At 39.1% G+C, this 16,385-nt stretch overlaps 1 protein-coding gene across 2 annotated transcripts in view; it reads right to left on the reverse strand.

Annotated features, from left to right (window-relative positions):
• The window catches only part of KITLG (KIT ligand), a 79,396-nt gene that overhangs the window by 29,894 nt on the left and 33,117 nt on the right, over window positions 1–16,385 (reverse strand). For both annotated transcript variants that reach the window (XM_004459836.5, XM_004459837.5), the window contains exon 3: window positions 8,353–8,415. In XM_004459836.5, the coding sequence (XP_004459893.1) occupies window positions 8,353–8,415 (63 nt within the window). The remainder of the gene's footprint in view (window positions 1–8,352; window positions 8,416–16,385) is intronic.

Genomic DNA, 16,385 nt, shown 5'->3' on the forward strand with positions numbered 1-16,385 from the left:
TCTTCTTGTGCTTTCAGCAACTACCCCCTGACTGAGCAGAAGAATCTAGAGCCAAGTCATTAGAATCACAATATTTTGGATCGGAAAGGAAAAATGAAGGTCTTCTGGTCCAGTCCCACTAACTTGATTAATGCTTTGAAAATCAAGGCCTAGAACAGTGAAGAGGTTTGTCCAAGATTTGAAACAGAAACAGGGTTAGAACCCAAGGACTCTGAAACACTGACTAATTCTTTTATCATCAAGTTTAGTGAAAGCATATAGGACTGAAATATTTTTTTCTGTCAGACTTATCATGACTCATTGGGATTCACATCTGGACCCAGACACATTGTCCCTTAGAGATCTCTTAAGAAAGGAAATAGACCCTTCTGTCTCATTTCGATTAGTCTAGAGTCATACTGATAAATGCAGAAGTGTCTGAGTAATCATGACAACCAAGTAGCAAATGCCAGTTGCTATCAGCGGACTTTCTTTACCATCCTTTTGATTTTTACCTTTATTGTCAGAATGCTGAACTTGTCCCTGCTACCCTACAACATTCCATGGGCAGACAAATTTAAAGCATTCCTATAAAAACACTTAATATTTGCAAAATATTAACACTGTGTGCTCACATTACTGTAATAGCATAGTGTCTCCAATTAAAAAAAAAACTGGAAAAAAAACCTTAACTCCCCTTTGAATAAGCTGGGTTTTGTAATAATTTCTTTTAGTTCTCTCCTGCAACAATTAATTTGGGCCTTCAGTGTTCACTTTAGATTTCTAACTTTGCATTTTCTTGTCTGAATTAAAGTGATGTAGAAACCACAATCTGATTAGGATGGTAATCAACTCAAACACTATAAATATGTGTTATTTCCCAGGGCACGCCTATCAACAGCTACTGACCAGACACAAAATAGCACAGTGAGAAAGAAACAGCATGGGGGAAGCGAGGAGAGCAGTGACGTACAAGAGGCACAGTTTCTAGTCCCAACTCTGTCAATTTACTTCGTGATTTCAGACAAGTCAGTCTATTCAGGGATTCAGTTTCTCCATTTGAAAAATAAAGGGGACTTTTCAATATCTGCTGTCCAATACCAGGGCCATGTTTGAAAAGTGTCTGAATATAATGACTTATTTTAAAGATGAGCCCAGTACTCAAGTTTGAGGATTTGGATATCTGGCATTTGTTCTAAGAGTTAAATCTTTCCTGGTAAATATTTTTTGTGCACTAACCATATGCATTGGATTATCTAAAGAATGGTAAGGAAATACAAAAGAGTAAGAGTTTCAATCCCTACTTTTTGGAAAGTTAAAAAGAAAAATATACGTAACAACTACAAAATAATAACAATGACAACATTTGACAATTTTTGAACCCATAGCACATCTTGAGTTTCACATCTTAACTACTTCTCAATAATACTTTGAGGCAAATACATAACACAAAAAATATTAAACATTTATGTAAGCAATATACAACAATGTACCTAAAATGAATATTTTATGGACAAATTCTATAGAAGTTCAGAGATAACCAACTAAATGGTACAGTCCACAAAACAGGTACCGTGTTCATGTTGTTGACCATTATAGCCCCGGCACGGGGCAAAATGCCCAGCACAGGGTAGGTGTGATGTCAATTTTCACCAGCCAAATGATAGAGGGGAGAGATAATGGGTCTGAAACAGGAGGAAATGACCTTGAGAGAGAGGAATCTTTAGATCACCTAGTAAGACACTCTTAGTTGCCAAATATTTAACTATTTTGTGAGTAGAATTTATATAAATAGATGGGAATGGAAAGGGCATTATTAGCAAGAGGGAAACAGAACTAAGAAAAGCTTTGGAATTAAGAATAATCACAGTGATTTATGGAGATGTTGATCCATCTGTCAAGTTTGTGTAGGGGAAGAATAGTTAAGATAAAATGACCAGGATGGGACAAGATCATTAAGTCATATACATCAGACTCCGTAGTTCACCTTTCATTTAAGTAGCTGTAACAATGTCAAGGTTCCTGAGTGCGGAATGGACTCAATAAAGAAGTGACTCAGAAAGCTCAAGGGACCCATGATCCCTCAAAATTGCATAATACAACTCTTACAACCTTAGATCTTTTATAAAATGCATACACATATAAAAGAAGATAACACTGAGGTGCAGACACTTTGACAAGCAACAGGCACACATTTGATCCTATTAACCCTGTGAACTACATTCAGTTCAAATGTGTGCCTCTGTGAAATTACAAATGATTCCATGTCCAGGACCTAACTACCTACCTACCTAAACTTCCTTCTTCCCTCCCTCCCTCCCCACCTTCCTTCTCTTTATTTTGGTGACTATTAAATGCCTACCATGCATTAGGTACAATAGGACAAAGCAAAAAGAACATACAATCCTTCAGTTCCTGTCCTCATGAAGTTTAGAAGCTAATGAAAGATTACCAATTAAATAATCCCACAAAGAAATGGAGAACTGCTACTTTGAAAAGTGCTATGAAAGGGTTTCTAGTAGGAACACTTGGCCTCATCAAGAAGGTGAGGTAAGGCTTCCTTGAAGAAGTGAAATTGAAATGTGAAAGAGTCAGGAGTTACCTAAATAAAGGGACTGACCAGCACTCCAGGCAGAGGGAAAGGCATTTGTGAGGGAACAGTGGCATCTGGGAATGAGAATTAGGGGTGGGAAGCTATTCAAAGTCTACAAACAAGGAGGTCTACAAAAACACTCTCTACTTAAAAAGAGTCAAAACTTCAAATGCTAAATCTTGCATGGCAAGGGAGATGAGAAGAGACCAGAGGAAGCAGGACCAGGCAAAAGGTGGTAGCCATAGATGGGAAGAGAAATTGTGCATACCTACGAAAGGGAAAGATGACTGGAAGGCTTATTGTGAGAGGAACATTACATGTCGCCAATGACTTTTCCATTTAAAAAACAATTTACTTAAAAACTGATGAAGACATCACAGTAAAGATTAGCTCAGGTAAGAATCACCCATAGATGGTAAGAAGGGGGGTAGGGGGAAACTTGGATAAGGAGCAGGACATTTACATGCTCTTAAAGTGTCCTCCCAAAGATAGTGTATTAGTTGCCAGTGAGTAAATATATAGAAATAGTTGTACATCTTAACAATGTGATCTAAACTAACAGCACCAATTAGGGAAGACGGACATTTTGTATCTCTGGATGAGATAACCTGAGAAGGACACATCAATTATGTAGCATTGTGGCTGAAGCAAGGCAAAGTCTGAATATAATCTTCAAGAACCATCAAACAAACTCTCAAATGAGAAACACTCTACTTAAGGAGGTGGGGAGAGGGCATGTATTATTCACAAATTTTAATGTCATAAGGACAAAGGCTGAAGAACTCTTCTAGATGAAAGGAGCCCAAAGAGACATGATGCATTAGCTTCTCATTGCTTCTGTAACAAATTACCACAAAATTAGTAGCTTAAAACAATGCAAATTATCTTCCAGTTCTGGAGGTCAGAAATTCAAGGTGGGTTCTTAATAGGTTAAAATGAAGGTGTTCGTGAGGCTGTGTTTCTTTGCAAGGCTCTAGGGGAGAACTGTTTCCTTACCCTTTCCAATTTCTAGAGGCTGCCGGCATTTGCTTGCTTATTTACCCTTCCTCCATCTTCAAAACTTACAACACATCTTCAAATCTCCCTCTCTGGCTCTGACACTCCTGCCTCCCACTTTTAAGGAGCTTTGTAATTATATTGGCCCTACCAGATAATCCAGGATAATCTTCCCTCCTCAAAATCCTTAACTTGATCACAGCTGCAAAGTCTTTTTGCCATGTATGGTAACATTTACAGGTTTGGGAGATTATGCTGGAATATCTTTGGGGAACCCATTATTGTGCATTGCCACACATGATATCTAAATGCAAATCATGATTCTAGATTGGATCTTGTACCTACGGAAAAGAAATGCAAAAACAACAGAAGGATATTATTGGGCCCTGCGGTAGACTGAACCGTGCACCCCTGTTTTGACATGTTCTCCATCTTTATCCACATTCTGGTGAGTGTAGACTCATTGTAAATAAGATGGTTTCAAGATGTTACTTCAGTTAAGGTGTGACTCAACTCAATCAAATTGGGCTTTAACACTTTAATCTGCATTCCTGGAGTCTTTTATAAGTAGAATGAAAGTCAGATGAAAACCATAGGGAACAGCTAAAATTCGGAAGTCAACAGAACCCGGAGGAGAAGGGAGACATGTCATGTGTGTTGCCATCTGCCAGAAAAGTCAAGGAACCTCAAAGACTGCTGGCCAGCCAGAAGATACTGACCCCAGGGGGATGCAGGTCGTCTAGCCTCTGAAACCATGAGCCAATAAATTCCTGTTGTTAAACTATTCCATTGTGTGGTATTTGTTTTAACAGCTAGGAAACTTACACAGCGCCTTTGATAGTTGGAATATAGTCACCATAATAAATAAAGTATTTTAATTCCTAATAAGTTTATTGATGTTGACAATTATAATGAAGTTATGTAAGAGAATATCCTTTACTTTGTAAATATATACTGAAGTATTTAAGGATAAACAGCCATGATGTTACTTACTCTCAAGAGGTTCAGAAAAATAATAAAACATACATGTACATACAGAAAGAAACAATTCATAAAGCAGATGAGGGAAGTGGATGTGGCTCAATTGACAGAGCTTCCTCCTACCATAAAGGAGGTCCAGGACTCAAAACCCAGGGCCTTCTGGCCCATGTGGAGTGTTGCTGCGTGCAAGGAGTGTTGCTGCGTGCAAGGAGTGTCACCCCGCACAAGGAGTGCAGCCCCGTGCAGGAGTGCTGGCCGCCCAGGAGTGACGCCACCCACACGGAGAGCTGTTGCAGCAAGATGATGCAACAACAAAAAAAGGGACACTGAGAAGAAACAATATGAGACACAATGAATGAGGGAGCTGAGGTGGAGCAAGAGAATGATCACCTCTCTCTCCTACTCCAGAAGGTCCCAGGATGGGTTCTGGGAGCCACCTAATGAAAATACAACAGACAAGAAGAACACACAGTGAATGGACACAGAGAGTAGACAACAGAGGGGAGTTTGGGGGGGGGGGGGGGTGACGGGGAAACAAGAGGAAAAAAAACCCTGATTTTTAAAAAAATAAAGCAGATGAGGCAAAATACTCAAAACAGGTGACTTTTCATAAAGTCCAGTTTATATAGGTGGTTCTTTGAATAATCTTGCAACTTTTCTATAAATTTGAAATTACTTCCCAATAACGTTTTTAAAAAAGAATGAATATATAATTTGCTTTAATTAAAAAACTGATGGAGGGAAACAGCTGTGGCTCAATCAGCAGGGCTCCTGTCTACCATATGGGAGACTCTGGGTTCGTGCCCCAGGGCCTCCTTGTGAAGGCAGGCTCCCTCGAATACTGCCGAGAGCTGCGGTCTAGGCATATGCCATATGCCGCCGCAAGGTGACACAACTAAAAGGGTGGATTTGAAAAAAAACTGACAGAAGAATTTTTTTTTTTACTCAAATACCACAAGCAACTCATAGTTTATACAAAGGTACAGATGTTAGAACAAATGCAGATGTGTGGCACAAATTCTGCAACTCTTTCTGTTTTTTTCCTTGTTTCGTAAAATCATTACTAGTACATGGAAAGGACCAGGAATGTTTAGGTATTTTTAAGGTTAGAAAGTTAAAGGAAATTTTTTAAGGTTAGAAAGTTAAAGGAATACCTAACATTTGGGCAATATTATAGTCTCTAAGAGTTTAAAATAGAATTGGTAATTATTGTTAGATTTAATTACTAACTGGATGATCACACCCTTCTATTTGGGTGAGAGAATGTGCAATAATTTTCTAGGGAGGTCCTTAAAATGTAGTTTTCCTTTTTCAGGCGTACTGAGCTGGTTTTTAAAACAAAAGTTAAAAAGTACATTCTATTCTAGAAGCTTTTTTCTGTCCAGTGCCTAAAGCAGAAGTTGAATACGACCCCCCCACCCCACCCTCACTCCACCCTCTATTGTTTAAAGACAAATGATAAGGCAGCTGCGACTGGGACTACAGACAACTAATCACCGGCCTCCTGACTGGGTAACTCCTCTGGTCTTGGCAGAAACTAACATTTTAAAATGAAGGTAAAACAAAGGGCGAGACCCCTGTTTCTGCTCAAAGTCCTATACACTGGCTTATTTCTCTTGCCAACTGCAGTAGCCAAGAACAGTGTTCTCCATTTGTGCCAGGACAGCATGCCAAGATCAAATAATAGTGGGCTTTTCTCAATTACAGAAACAAGTGACAAATATGTGGCAGTGGAACGACTTTATTTTTTTTCTTGTAAGCTTTGCTATCACCAGCCAATACTGGAATCTCTGTGTTAGCACAAACTAGGATTATACCAGTGCAAAATTATCTACTTAGTTATTTTCAGTTTAACATGTTTTTTCAAAGAGCTGCATGGTTTAGCTGAGTAAGTTTGGGAATTGCTCACCTAAATGCTGTGACAGTCAGAAGCTGTATAGAGCTGAATAGATAATCACCTGTTCTCTAGGTAATTCTCTTAGAACATTTTCCCTCACTAATGTAGTTATTTAGATCCCCACATCCAGTAACCCAGGGATAAGAATCAGATGACCTGCAGGTTTCTTTTGAAGACCCCATCACTTTATAGTAGTAAAACCTTGGGCAAAATACTTCGTTGCTGTAAACCTTAGTGTGTCATTTGTAAAGCAGGAATAATAATGGCTATCTTACCTTCCTGCACAATTTTATTCATGCTCCAAGGAAATGAATATAAGAAATCTCCTGGAAAATGGAAATGTGTTATTTAAAGACCAAATAATTTTTCCCAGTTATTAATAAGGTTTTGAATACTGTGTTTGTCTCCTAAAGTATCTGACCAAGCGCCAGTTCCATAGTTTTCTCCAAACAAATCTTGCTAAGCGATAGAATGATTAAATTAATTAACTTTCAGGCTGCTATAATTTTGCATATCTATTATCAGAGAACTTCCCCTAGCTTAAGAGGACAGGTATTGACCTAGGCTTGAGGATATCTGACTCAACATGAAGATACATTCTCTAGAGAATTTTAGGTAGTTCATTCTAAGAATGCTTAATAATGAGAAGAAATGTAGCCTTTGTCATTTTTCTGAAATGAGAGTCTTGTGTCTTAAAGGCATTTTAAGCACAAGCTCATAGTGATGACACTGCTCAATAAATATTAGCTACATTTTAAATTGGCAATAATTTTGATAGCCTAATCCACAGAAATTAATCAAAGCTTTAAAACAACGTGCACAATGCAGATACGTGAGTAAGTACTCGGTAAATTATGGAACGATGTTGTTGACTTGCAGAGCAGAACAGAGAGTAATCCAAATGGTTTTAAATGAACTCAAGGAACACGTAACAGTAGTTAAAACAGATAAAAATGGAACAATGTGATACACATCAAAAACATGTTGAAAAATACAGGCAAGTTGCAAAGTTATAAACACAGTATAATGAATGGCATTAATGTAAAATTTTTAAAAATGCAAAAAAAATTACATGCTGTTTATGGATACATAGTTTGTAGTAAAAGCATACAAACATGCAGGGCTACTGTGTACCATTTTGCTCTGTACAACTGCAGGGATGCTAACCTCAACCCAAGCCTTGAAAACAGGTACTGGAATGGAAAACTCCAACTCAGAATAATTGTCACCCAAAAAAACAAAAAACAAAGAGAAGGGGCACACAGCAGGCTTTAGTTATATGTATAATGTTTCATAATTAATAAAATATATTTGAAGCAAATAGTGCAACAATGGTAAGGTTTGGTAAACTATGTGGTAGATAAACAGATATTACATTATTCTCTATGCTTGGAATATTTCTTAATGTATGAATTCTGATATTATATAAAGAGAAAAGTATAATTCCTGGTTTAAGTACCGAAGTGAGCTATAATCATAATCCACATATTTTCATTTAAATATTCCAAGAATCTATCTGACTAATCATTTCAGAGATAAAATATTGTGTGCTCTCAAATTATAAGGCTTTTTCAAGTATGAAAAAAAAATTAGATAATTTTGCAGTCAAACTTTTTTGGGGTAGGCTCAAGGAAAAAGAGAAATTTGAGAAATCTGTGGCTAGCTCCAAGGAAAATGATCTTATGTACTTTGGGAGTATAGGCCTAAAAGGTGCTGTAACCCTCATCCATAAGTAAAGTTTAGCTATAGCCAGAGAAAAAAGGTGTATAAGTCAAATACCAAAGATGCTTTCTTCAAATCCTGGCAATCAGCACACTCCCAAATGGCATGCAATACTCTGAGTATGAATGTTCCCATCCGTTTTTGTTAGCCACTAAAATGGAAATTAGAAATGCAGTTTACATACCAAGACTTCCATCCCGGGGACATAGTTGAGGGCTATCAAGTAGTCTTTTGGAAGATTTGCTACCTACAGAAACCAAAAACAAAACAAAACAAAACAAACAAAAAAGAATGACATAAGAAAATTCATATACATCAATTAATTGTTTTTATAGGTTTGAAGAAAAAGACATGCAAATCTTTCAAAATGCAAATTCTTGGCCATAACAGACCAACTGAAGTTAATTAACAAGCCCTCCAGCTGATTCTGATGTATGTCTAAGTTTGAGAGAACTACTACTCCATCTTGATTCTAAAAAAGTCAGTGAGGGCGGCGGACTTGGCCCAGTGGTTAGGGCGTCCATCTACCACACAGGAGGTCTGCGGTTCAAACCCCGGGCCTCCTTGACCCGTGTGCAGCTGGCCCATGCGCAGTGCTGATGCATGCAAGGAGTGCCCTGCCACACAGGGGTGTCCCCCGCATAGGGGAGCCCCACACGCAAGGAGAGCGCCCCATAAGGAGAGCCGCCCAGCGTGAAATAAAGTTCAGCCTGCCCAGGAATGGTGCTGCACACACTGAGAGCTGACACAACAAGATGACGCAACAAAAAGACACACAGATTCCCATGCTGCTGACAACAACAGAAGCGGACAAAGAAGACGCAGCAAAAAGACAAAGAGAACAGACAATGGGGGGGGGAGAGAAATAAATACATCTTTAAAAAAAAATTAAAAAGTCAGTGAAACTTCAAAAGAAAAACACTTATTTTGGAGATCCAAAAGTTTGAGGGCTTAAATAATTTAGATTCCATTTTCTGAAATCACTTACCTAGGCCTGTCTTGACTTTCTGAACATTGGCCTCACAACTCTTAAGATTTTAAAAATTATGTAACATATTTCCATTATTCATTGTGGAATATGGGTGAACAAGCAACAGATTTGAAATCAGAGAATTTGGATAAAATTTAACCTTTTTTTTTTAAGATTTATTTTCTTTCTTTCTTTCCCCTCCCTCCCCCTCCCCCCTCTCCCCTCCCTCCCCCTCCGCCCTCCCCCCTTCCCCCTCCCCCCTCCCCCCCAGTTGTCTGTTCTCTGTGGCCATTTGCTGCGTTTGTTGCTGCAAGGGAATCTGTTTCTTTTTGTCGCATCATCTTGTGTCAGCTCTCCGTGTGGGTGGCGCCATTCCTGGGCAGGCTGCACTTTCTTTCCCGCTGGGTGGCTCTCCTTACAGGGCGCACTCCTTGCACGTGGGGCTCCCCTACGCAGGGACACCCCTGCGTGGTAGGGCACTCCCTGCGCACATCAGCACTGTGCATGGGCCAGCTGCACACGGGTCAAAGCAGCCCAGGGTTTGAACCGCGGACCTCCCATGTGGTAAACGGATGCCCTAACCACTAGGCCAAGTCCGCTTCCCAAAATTTAACTTCTCTAAACCTTGTTTTCTCTCATCTGCAAAATGGAGATAAGCATACCTTTGTTAAATGGTCCTTGTAAGAACTAAGATAAGTGAATCTGCCAAACACTTATTCCATGTTTGTTTGTTTATTGAGAGCAATTTCGTTTACTGGCAACTGAATTCGTAGGCATATACCTCAGTAAGTTATGGGGTTCTAGGTTCTCCTATCTCCCTTCCTACACACAGGGCCAGCTCCCTCATTTCCACCTTTCTTATATATCATTGTTTGTTAAAATTTCCAGCTGAATAATAGAGGCCACAGTGGATTTCGCCTATTGGGTCTTAAAACAATATCCAGTAGAAAAAGTGGTTTTGCACCGTTGTATCTTCAGTGGTTCTCCCTTCTCTGCAGTCTTACATTCCCCTTCATCCTGTCTCTAACGGCTTCATGTGTCCCTGTAGCAAGCAGTGATCTTGTGCATGTCTGCTGGACTAGGTGATCTCCCACAGGTCTCTTACAGCACAATACACGTGTCTTCTTGGTCTTGCCAATAGCTTATAGAATCTGAGGGCAGTTTGCTGAGAGAAAAACCCAGGCAATGGCATAGGCAAGTCATAGGGGGCCCGAGGTAACAAATGATCCCACTGTGCTCATTACCACACTCCTTCCAGTGGTGCCATCTCACCCTCGGCCAACTCATTCCACCATCCGGCTGAGAACCACCTGATCTGGCTGCTCCTTTGTTCCTTCTTCAGTTCAGTTGATCATAAGAATAACAATTACTAGCACTTCCTAAATATTTACTATATGCAAGGTACTGCACTTATTAAGGGTCCATCCAATCCTCAGATCCCTGTGATATCCCTATTTTACAGATAAAGAAATGGAGGTTCAGCAAGGTCAAGCAACTTGACCCAGATGGCATGGCGACCCCACGTTGGCCACGTGTTCAGTCTGGATTGGAACCAGGTCTCCCTGATAGCAGAGCCTCCCCTGCCTGTTAGCTCTACTACACATTATCCTCTGGACACTTGTCCAGGGTATTTTCCCCACTTCAATAATTTAGAATCCACCATCATCACTCTCATCTATCCGAATAAAATAGTAGAATCCTCACTCCCTACTAAAAACACATCTGGGATGCCATGTAAGGTCTTTTCATTTTTTCCACTTACTTTAGGGTTACTCTCATGTTCTTTATGCTTAACTTTCCTTCTCTTGGCCAAACTTACAACTGGACTTCTATAATTTATTTTATAATTTATTTGACCTAGTCATTTGATGTCATGTGCTCAGTGTAAGCCCTGGCAGCAAAGACACAAGAGCTACCTTTGCAGGTGTGAAAATTGAAATATGAGACCAAGCAGCAACCTTCTATTTCTTTATGAATCAACCATGTAAGTTAAAGCTATTCCAGGTGGAAAATCACAGCAAGAAGTGACAGGAATTCTGAACACAAATCTAGCCCCTTCTTAAGTATAGTTTACATTATTTAAAATAAATAAATAAATAACAGGTTTGATTTTGTTTTCAGAAAACTTAAGATATGGCTATCTATCTAAAGAGCAGAGAAAATATTAGGGATATGCTGGCCAATTCCATACTAAAATTTTTAACAGGCAATTATTTTTTAGAGCACTTTTAGGCTTACAGAAAAATTTCACAAAAAGAAAGTACAGAGAGTTCCCTTACATCCTCTCTCCCTTGCACACAGTTTCCTCTATTATCAACATCTTACCTAAGTATGGTACATTTGTTTCGACTAATGAGCCATTACTGATACATTACTATTCATTGAAGTCCACAATTTAAATTAGGGTTTACTCTTTGTGTTGTGCAGTTCTAAGGGTTTTGACAACCCTAAAAACGCCCTGTGCTCTACCTATTCATCCCTCACTCTTCTCTCCCCAAATCACTAGCAACCACTGATCTTTTTACTGTATCTGTTTTGTCTTTTTCAAAATATCATGTAGATGAAATCACACAGTATATAACTTTCTCAGACTGGCTTCCTTCACTTAGAAGTATGCATTTATAGTTCCTTCAAGTCTTGTGTGGCTTGGCAGTTTTTTGGGTTCTTTTTTTCCTGGATTGCTGAATACTATTGCATTGTATAGATATACCACAATTTGTTTATCCATTTACCTACTGAAGGATATCTTTGTTGCTTCCAATTTTTGGCAAATATGAATAAAACTGCTATAAACATTGTATGCAGATATTTTGTGTGTCCGTAAGTTTTCAACTTATTTGGGTAAAACTTAGCAACACAACTGCTGGATTATATGATAATCCAATGTCTACCTTTTTAAGGAACTGCCAAACTGTGTTCCAAAGTGGCTGTACCATTCTGCATTCCTACTAGCAATAAATTCTTGTTGTTCCACATCCTCACCAGCATTTGGTGTTGGTGTTTTGAATTTTGGCCATTCTAATATATGTGATATAGTAATAGGTATATATACAGTGATATCTCATTGTTTAAAAATTCCATTTTTATAGTAATGTATATACAAAAATTCGTTCAAAGAAGTCAAAGAAAGTTTTCAGGAAGTTCTCTGGCCAAGACACTGAAATCCCGCCACACCTTGCTACTTGGAGGATATGTAAGCCTATTTATTGATAGTTAATTTCTGAATGGACTGAAACCTAATTTTAAAAACACTTTACCATGCTTAAAAAGTGTTCATATACAGTCTCTACCACATCCCCATGCAGTACATATTATAAGTTATTAAGATGAGGACATGGAGGCACAGAGAAGTTAACTGGCATCTCCAAGGTCATGGGCATAGGAGTATTGGAGGTAGGAGGCAAGCCCTGGCTCTGCTGCTCAGCACCATTACCTACAGCAGTCTCTCCATTGTTACTTTCCTGGCTTTCACCGGCTCCCTTCCAGGTACATTTGGAAGAGAACTTAGGAATTCAAGTTGTAAACTTTTATGATCACTACTTGAATTTTATTTCTAAAACGTTTATATTAAATTGAACAGCATTCAAAAAGCAGAGAGAACCTTGTTATAAATTTGGCTTCTCTGATACATATTGATCATTGGGAAAGTTTTATAGAGCAGAGGGAGCTTTTGGCCTTGAACTTTGAAGATGTTCCTTGAGAGCAGTTAGTTTGATGTATGGGTCAAAAGAACAGTACAAAGTAGGGATGGGAGAGTGACCTACCTCAAAGAAATAATTCTTTACCTGCTTTGTCATCAGTCTTCTAAAATTTTAACTGGGGATTTTTTTTCCTAGAAAACATTGTCCTGTTAAAACTGAACTATGGTTCACTTTACAGAAGCATTTTGCATTTGGGAAGAACTGAATAAAATCTGTTGAATGTTTGAATCAACATAGGGCACGTAATACTATTGATTTTGCCTATGTTAGAAAGTCAAAGCATACAAAATTCAAACATTTTTGAAGACTCAAATGCAAACACAAAAGTTTGACAGCTCAGTTCAATTAAAAAAAACAGAGACAAAGAAAAAAATCATTTTGAGGAAAATAAATCATTATTCAATAGATATTTAAAGATAAGAATATTTTTAAAAAGGAACAAAGTCACATTAAATTCCCCAAAAGAGGGCCAAACATCATCATGAACGAAGGGAACATTTACTAGCAGAGAACTAAACATTTAGTAGGGAGGACATTTGTTAGGGGCAACTAAAGGTGAAAATTAATTTGAACGGTTTTGATATTTGGATTCCTCTTTATATTAACAGAACCACTGGAAGCTGCAACCTAACTGTGCCCAGATTCCTCTTCTCCCAGACACCTGACCCTTTCTTTAGGTAGTGCGTTTGACTTTGCCATTTAAAACAAGTCTTGCAACATTTTTTAGAAACAAAGCAAAAGGTTCTGTAAATAAATGAACTATTATGCTGAATAAACATGCCAGAAGGATTTCAAATGAAAACCATAGGGACTGGAGGGGAGTGCAAAGTTTCCAAGAAGAAATTTAAAAAAAAAAGGACATCAAAGTCATAAATCATGTACTTCTAAGACATGAGAATCACCCCCAAGCACACAAACTTAAGGTTGGTGGGCAGAGTGCAAGATGCCCCCTAATGCAAAGGCGGAACTGGTAGAGATTGCAAAGGAATGATTGCAGTTGTAAGAATTACTGTGTGCAGAGGGAACAGAGTATTTTCAGCTGATTTTCTTTCCCTCCAATAAAAGGTACCAAGGTTATCCTAACAGAGCAAAGTTCTCTCACACTATATAAACTCAAAGAGGTACAAGCTGAAGACATATCATTATGAATAAAAAGAATTTTAGAGATGAAAAAGGTCCCCAAATTCTAATTTATTGAGTGTTAATCTTTTTTTTGGGGGGGGGGGGTGAGGGTTTAAGGGAAATCAAAGACTTCTCTGAGTAGCCAATGAAAGTAATGTATCCTTCCCTCAGAAAGGCACAGAAGGCACATATAGGCACAATTTGGGTTTTCATTTGGAAGGATTTGAAGCTTATGAATCTTGGATTAAGAGCTAATGATCTTGTCCATGTTCTTCATTTTACAGATCAGGAAAGTTAATTACACAGAAAAACTCAGTGATTTGTCCAAGGTTATACAGCTGGGTAATAGCACAGGTAGCATTCAAACAATACTAATATTCCCGCTAATTCAAGATGAATTTGCCCCACCAATCCTTAGAGTTTATGATTATTTATATCCATAAAACTCAAAAGTCACTGGCATTGCAATTTGAATTAGTGAAAGCAATGAGTTTCAGGCTAAGAACAGAAACCCGTAGCTTCTTTTAAAACAGGAAAAACAGGGAAGCGGACTTGGCCCGGTGGTTAGGCCGTCTGTCTACCACATGGGAGGTCCCCAGTTCAAACCCCGGGCCTCCCTGACCCATGTGGAGCAGTGCTAATGCGCGCAAGGAGTGCCCTGCCACACAGTGTCCCCCACGTAGGGGAGCCCCACGCGCAAGGAGTGTGCCCCATAAGGAGAGCCGCCCAGCACGAAAGAAAGTGCACCCTGCCCAGGAATGGCCACACACACAGAGAGCTGACGCAACAAGATGACGCAACCAAAAAGAAACAGATTCCTGTGCTACTGACAACAACAGAAGCAGACAAAGAAAAACATGCAGCAAATAGACACAGAGAACAGACAACTGGGGCCGGGGGGAGAAAAATAAATTTAAAAAATAAATTTAAAAATAAAACAGGAAAAACAAAAAAAACCCACAACATTATAAGCATTATTGCCTAAGCAAAAGTTCTGGTACTTTTATATAAATAGCTATCACCTAGGATGCTAGTCGAAAACATTAAAATTCCTCCATCCCATTTCCACAAGTTGTGATTCAATATTTCTTTGGTGGGGCCCTAACATCTGTATTTTTAATAAATACTCCAAGAGATTCTGATCTAATGGGTTCTCGATATCTCAGGAAATTCTGGTTAAAGCAGTGGCTTTTAAACACTTTTTATAAGCTAAATTCTTTTTTCAAGACAAGTCTTATTTGGAAACTCAGATAAATAAATAAAAGCATAGCATTTTTATAGACTCCATGGCACAGCTCGAAAACCGCTGTCCTAGGGAATAAGGTACTGGTAATAGGCTCACAAGCTGGGTCTACCATACAGGAGGTCCAGGGTTTGATACCCAGGGCCTCCTGGTGAAGGCAAGCCGGCCCGTGTGGTGAGCTGGCCCACACAGAGTGCTGCCCCATGCAAGGAATACTGCTCCACGCAGAAGTGCTGCCCCATGCAAGGAGTACTGCCCCAGGCAGAAGCGCTGCCCCGTGCAGGAGTGCTGGCCCATGTGGAGAGCTGATGCAGCAAGATGCCACAACAACAAAAAAAGAGACCCAAAGGAGAGACAATAAGAGACACAGCAGACCAGGGAGCTGAGGTGGTGCAAGAGAATGATCGCCTCTCTCCCACTCCAGAAGGTTCCAGGATCAGTTCCCAGAGCCACCTAATAAGAATACAAGGAGACACAGAAGAACATGCAGCAAATGGACACAGAGAGCAGATAATGGAAGGAGAGGGGAGAAATAAATAAACAAATCTTAAAAAAAAAAATAGAGATCAAATTAGGGTCAAGACCCTAATTTTGTTCTCTAAACTTTGAGAGAACAGACCATCTGGCATGTGGTTCTTAAACTTGATTTCAGAAATTTGTTAAAATTATAGATACCTAGAGCCACCTCCTCTGGCCTACTGAATCAGGTTTTTGGAGTAGGACCCAGGCACCTTTATTTTTAGTAAGTACCCCAGGTAATTGTGAAGCTCACCAAAGTTTGAGAACCATCGGAGAACAACATGCCTTTAATTCATTTGACAACATTTAATGAGTGCCTTCTACCAATACACACAAAATTTAGTATATAAATGTATATTATCATTTTAGTATTGTTTCTTCAGTCACAAACTAACAAACACCTTGAGGAAAATGACCATGATCTATATTTCTAAAACATATTTTTCCCCATTCCCCATCCTTATACCCAACACCCAGGCTGGACATATAGCAGAAATGTTGTTGCATTGTTTCTCGTCACCAACCTCTCAAATAAAACCTGTTGATACATTTTCAGGTGCTACATCAAAGAATACTTTTAAATCTGGACACTCTGGATTTCCTGCTGAGAAAATGTGTATAATTTGTGTTTCTAACTCTGAATTGAGGTTAAGCTAGTAAGA

The sequence above is a fragment of the Dasypus novemcinctus genome, chromosome 12 (assembly GCF_030445035.2).
Source record: "Dasypus novemcinctus isolate mDasNov1 chromosome 12, mDasNov1.1.hap2, whole genome shotgun sequence".
In the NCBI taxonomy this organism is placed as follows: Eukaryota; Metazoa; Chordata; class Mammalia; order Cingulata; family Dasypodidae; genus Dasypus; species Dasypus novemcinctus.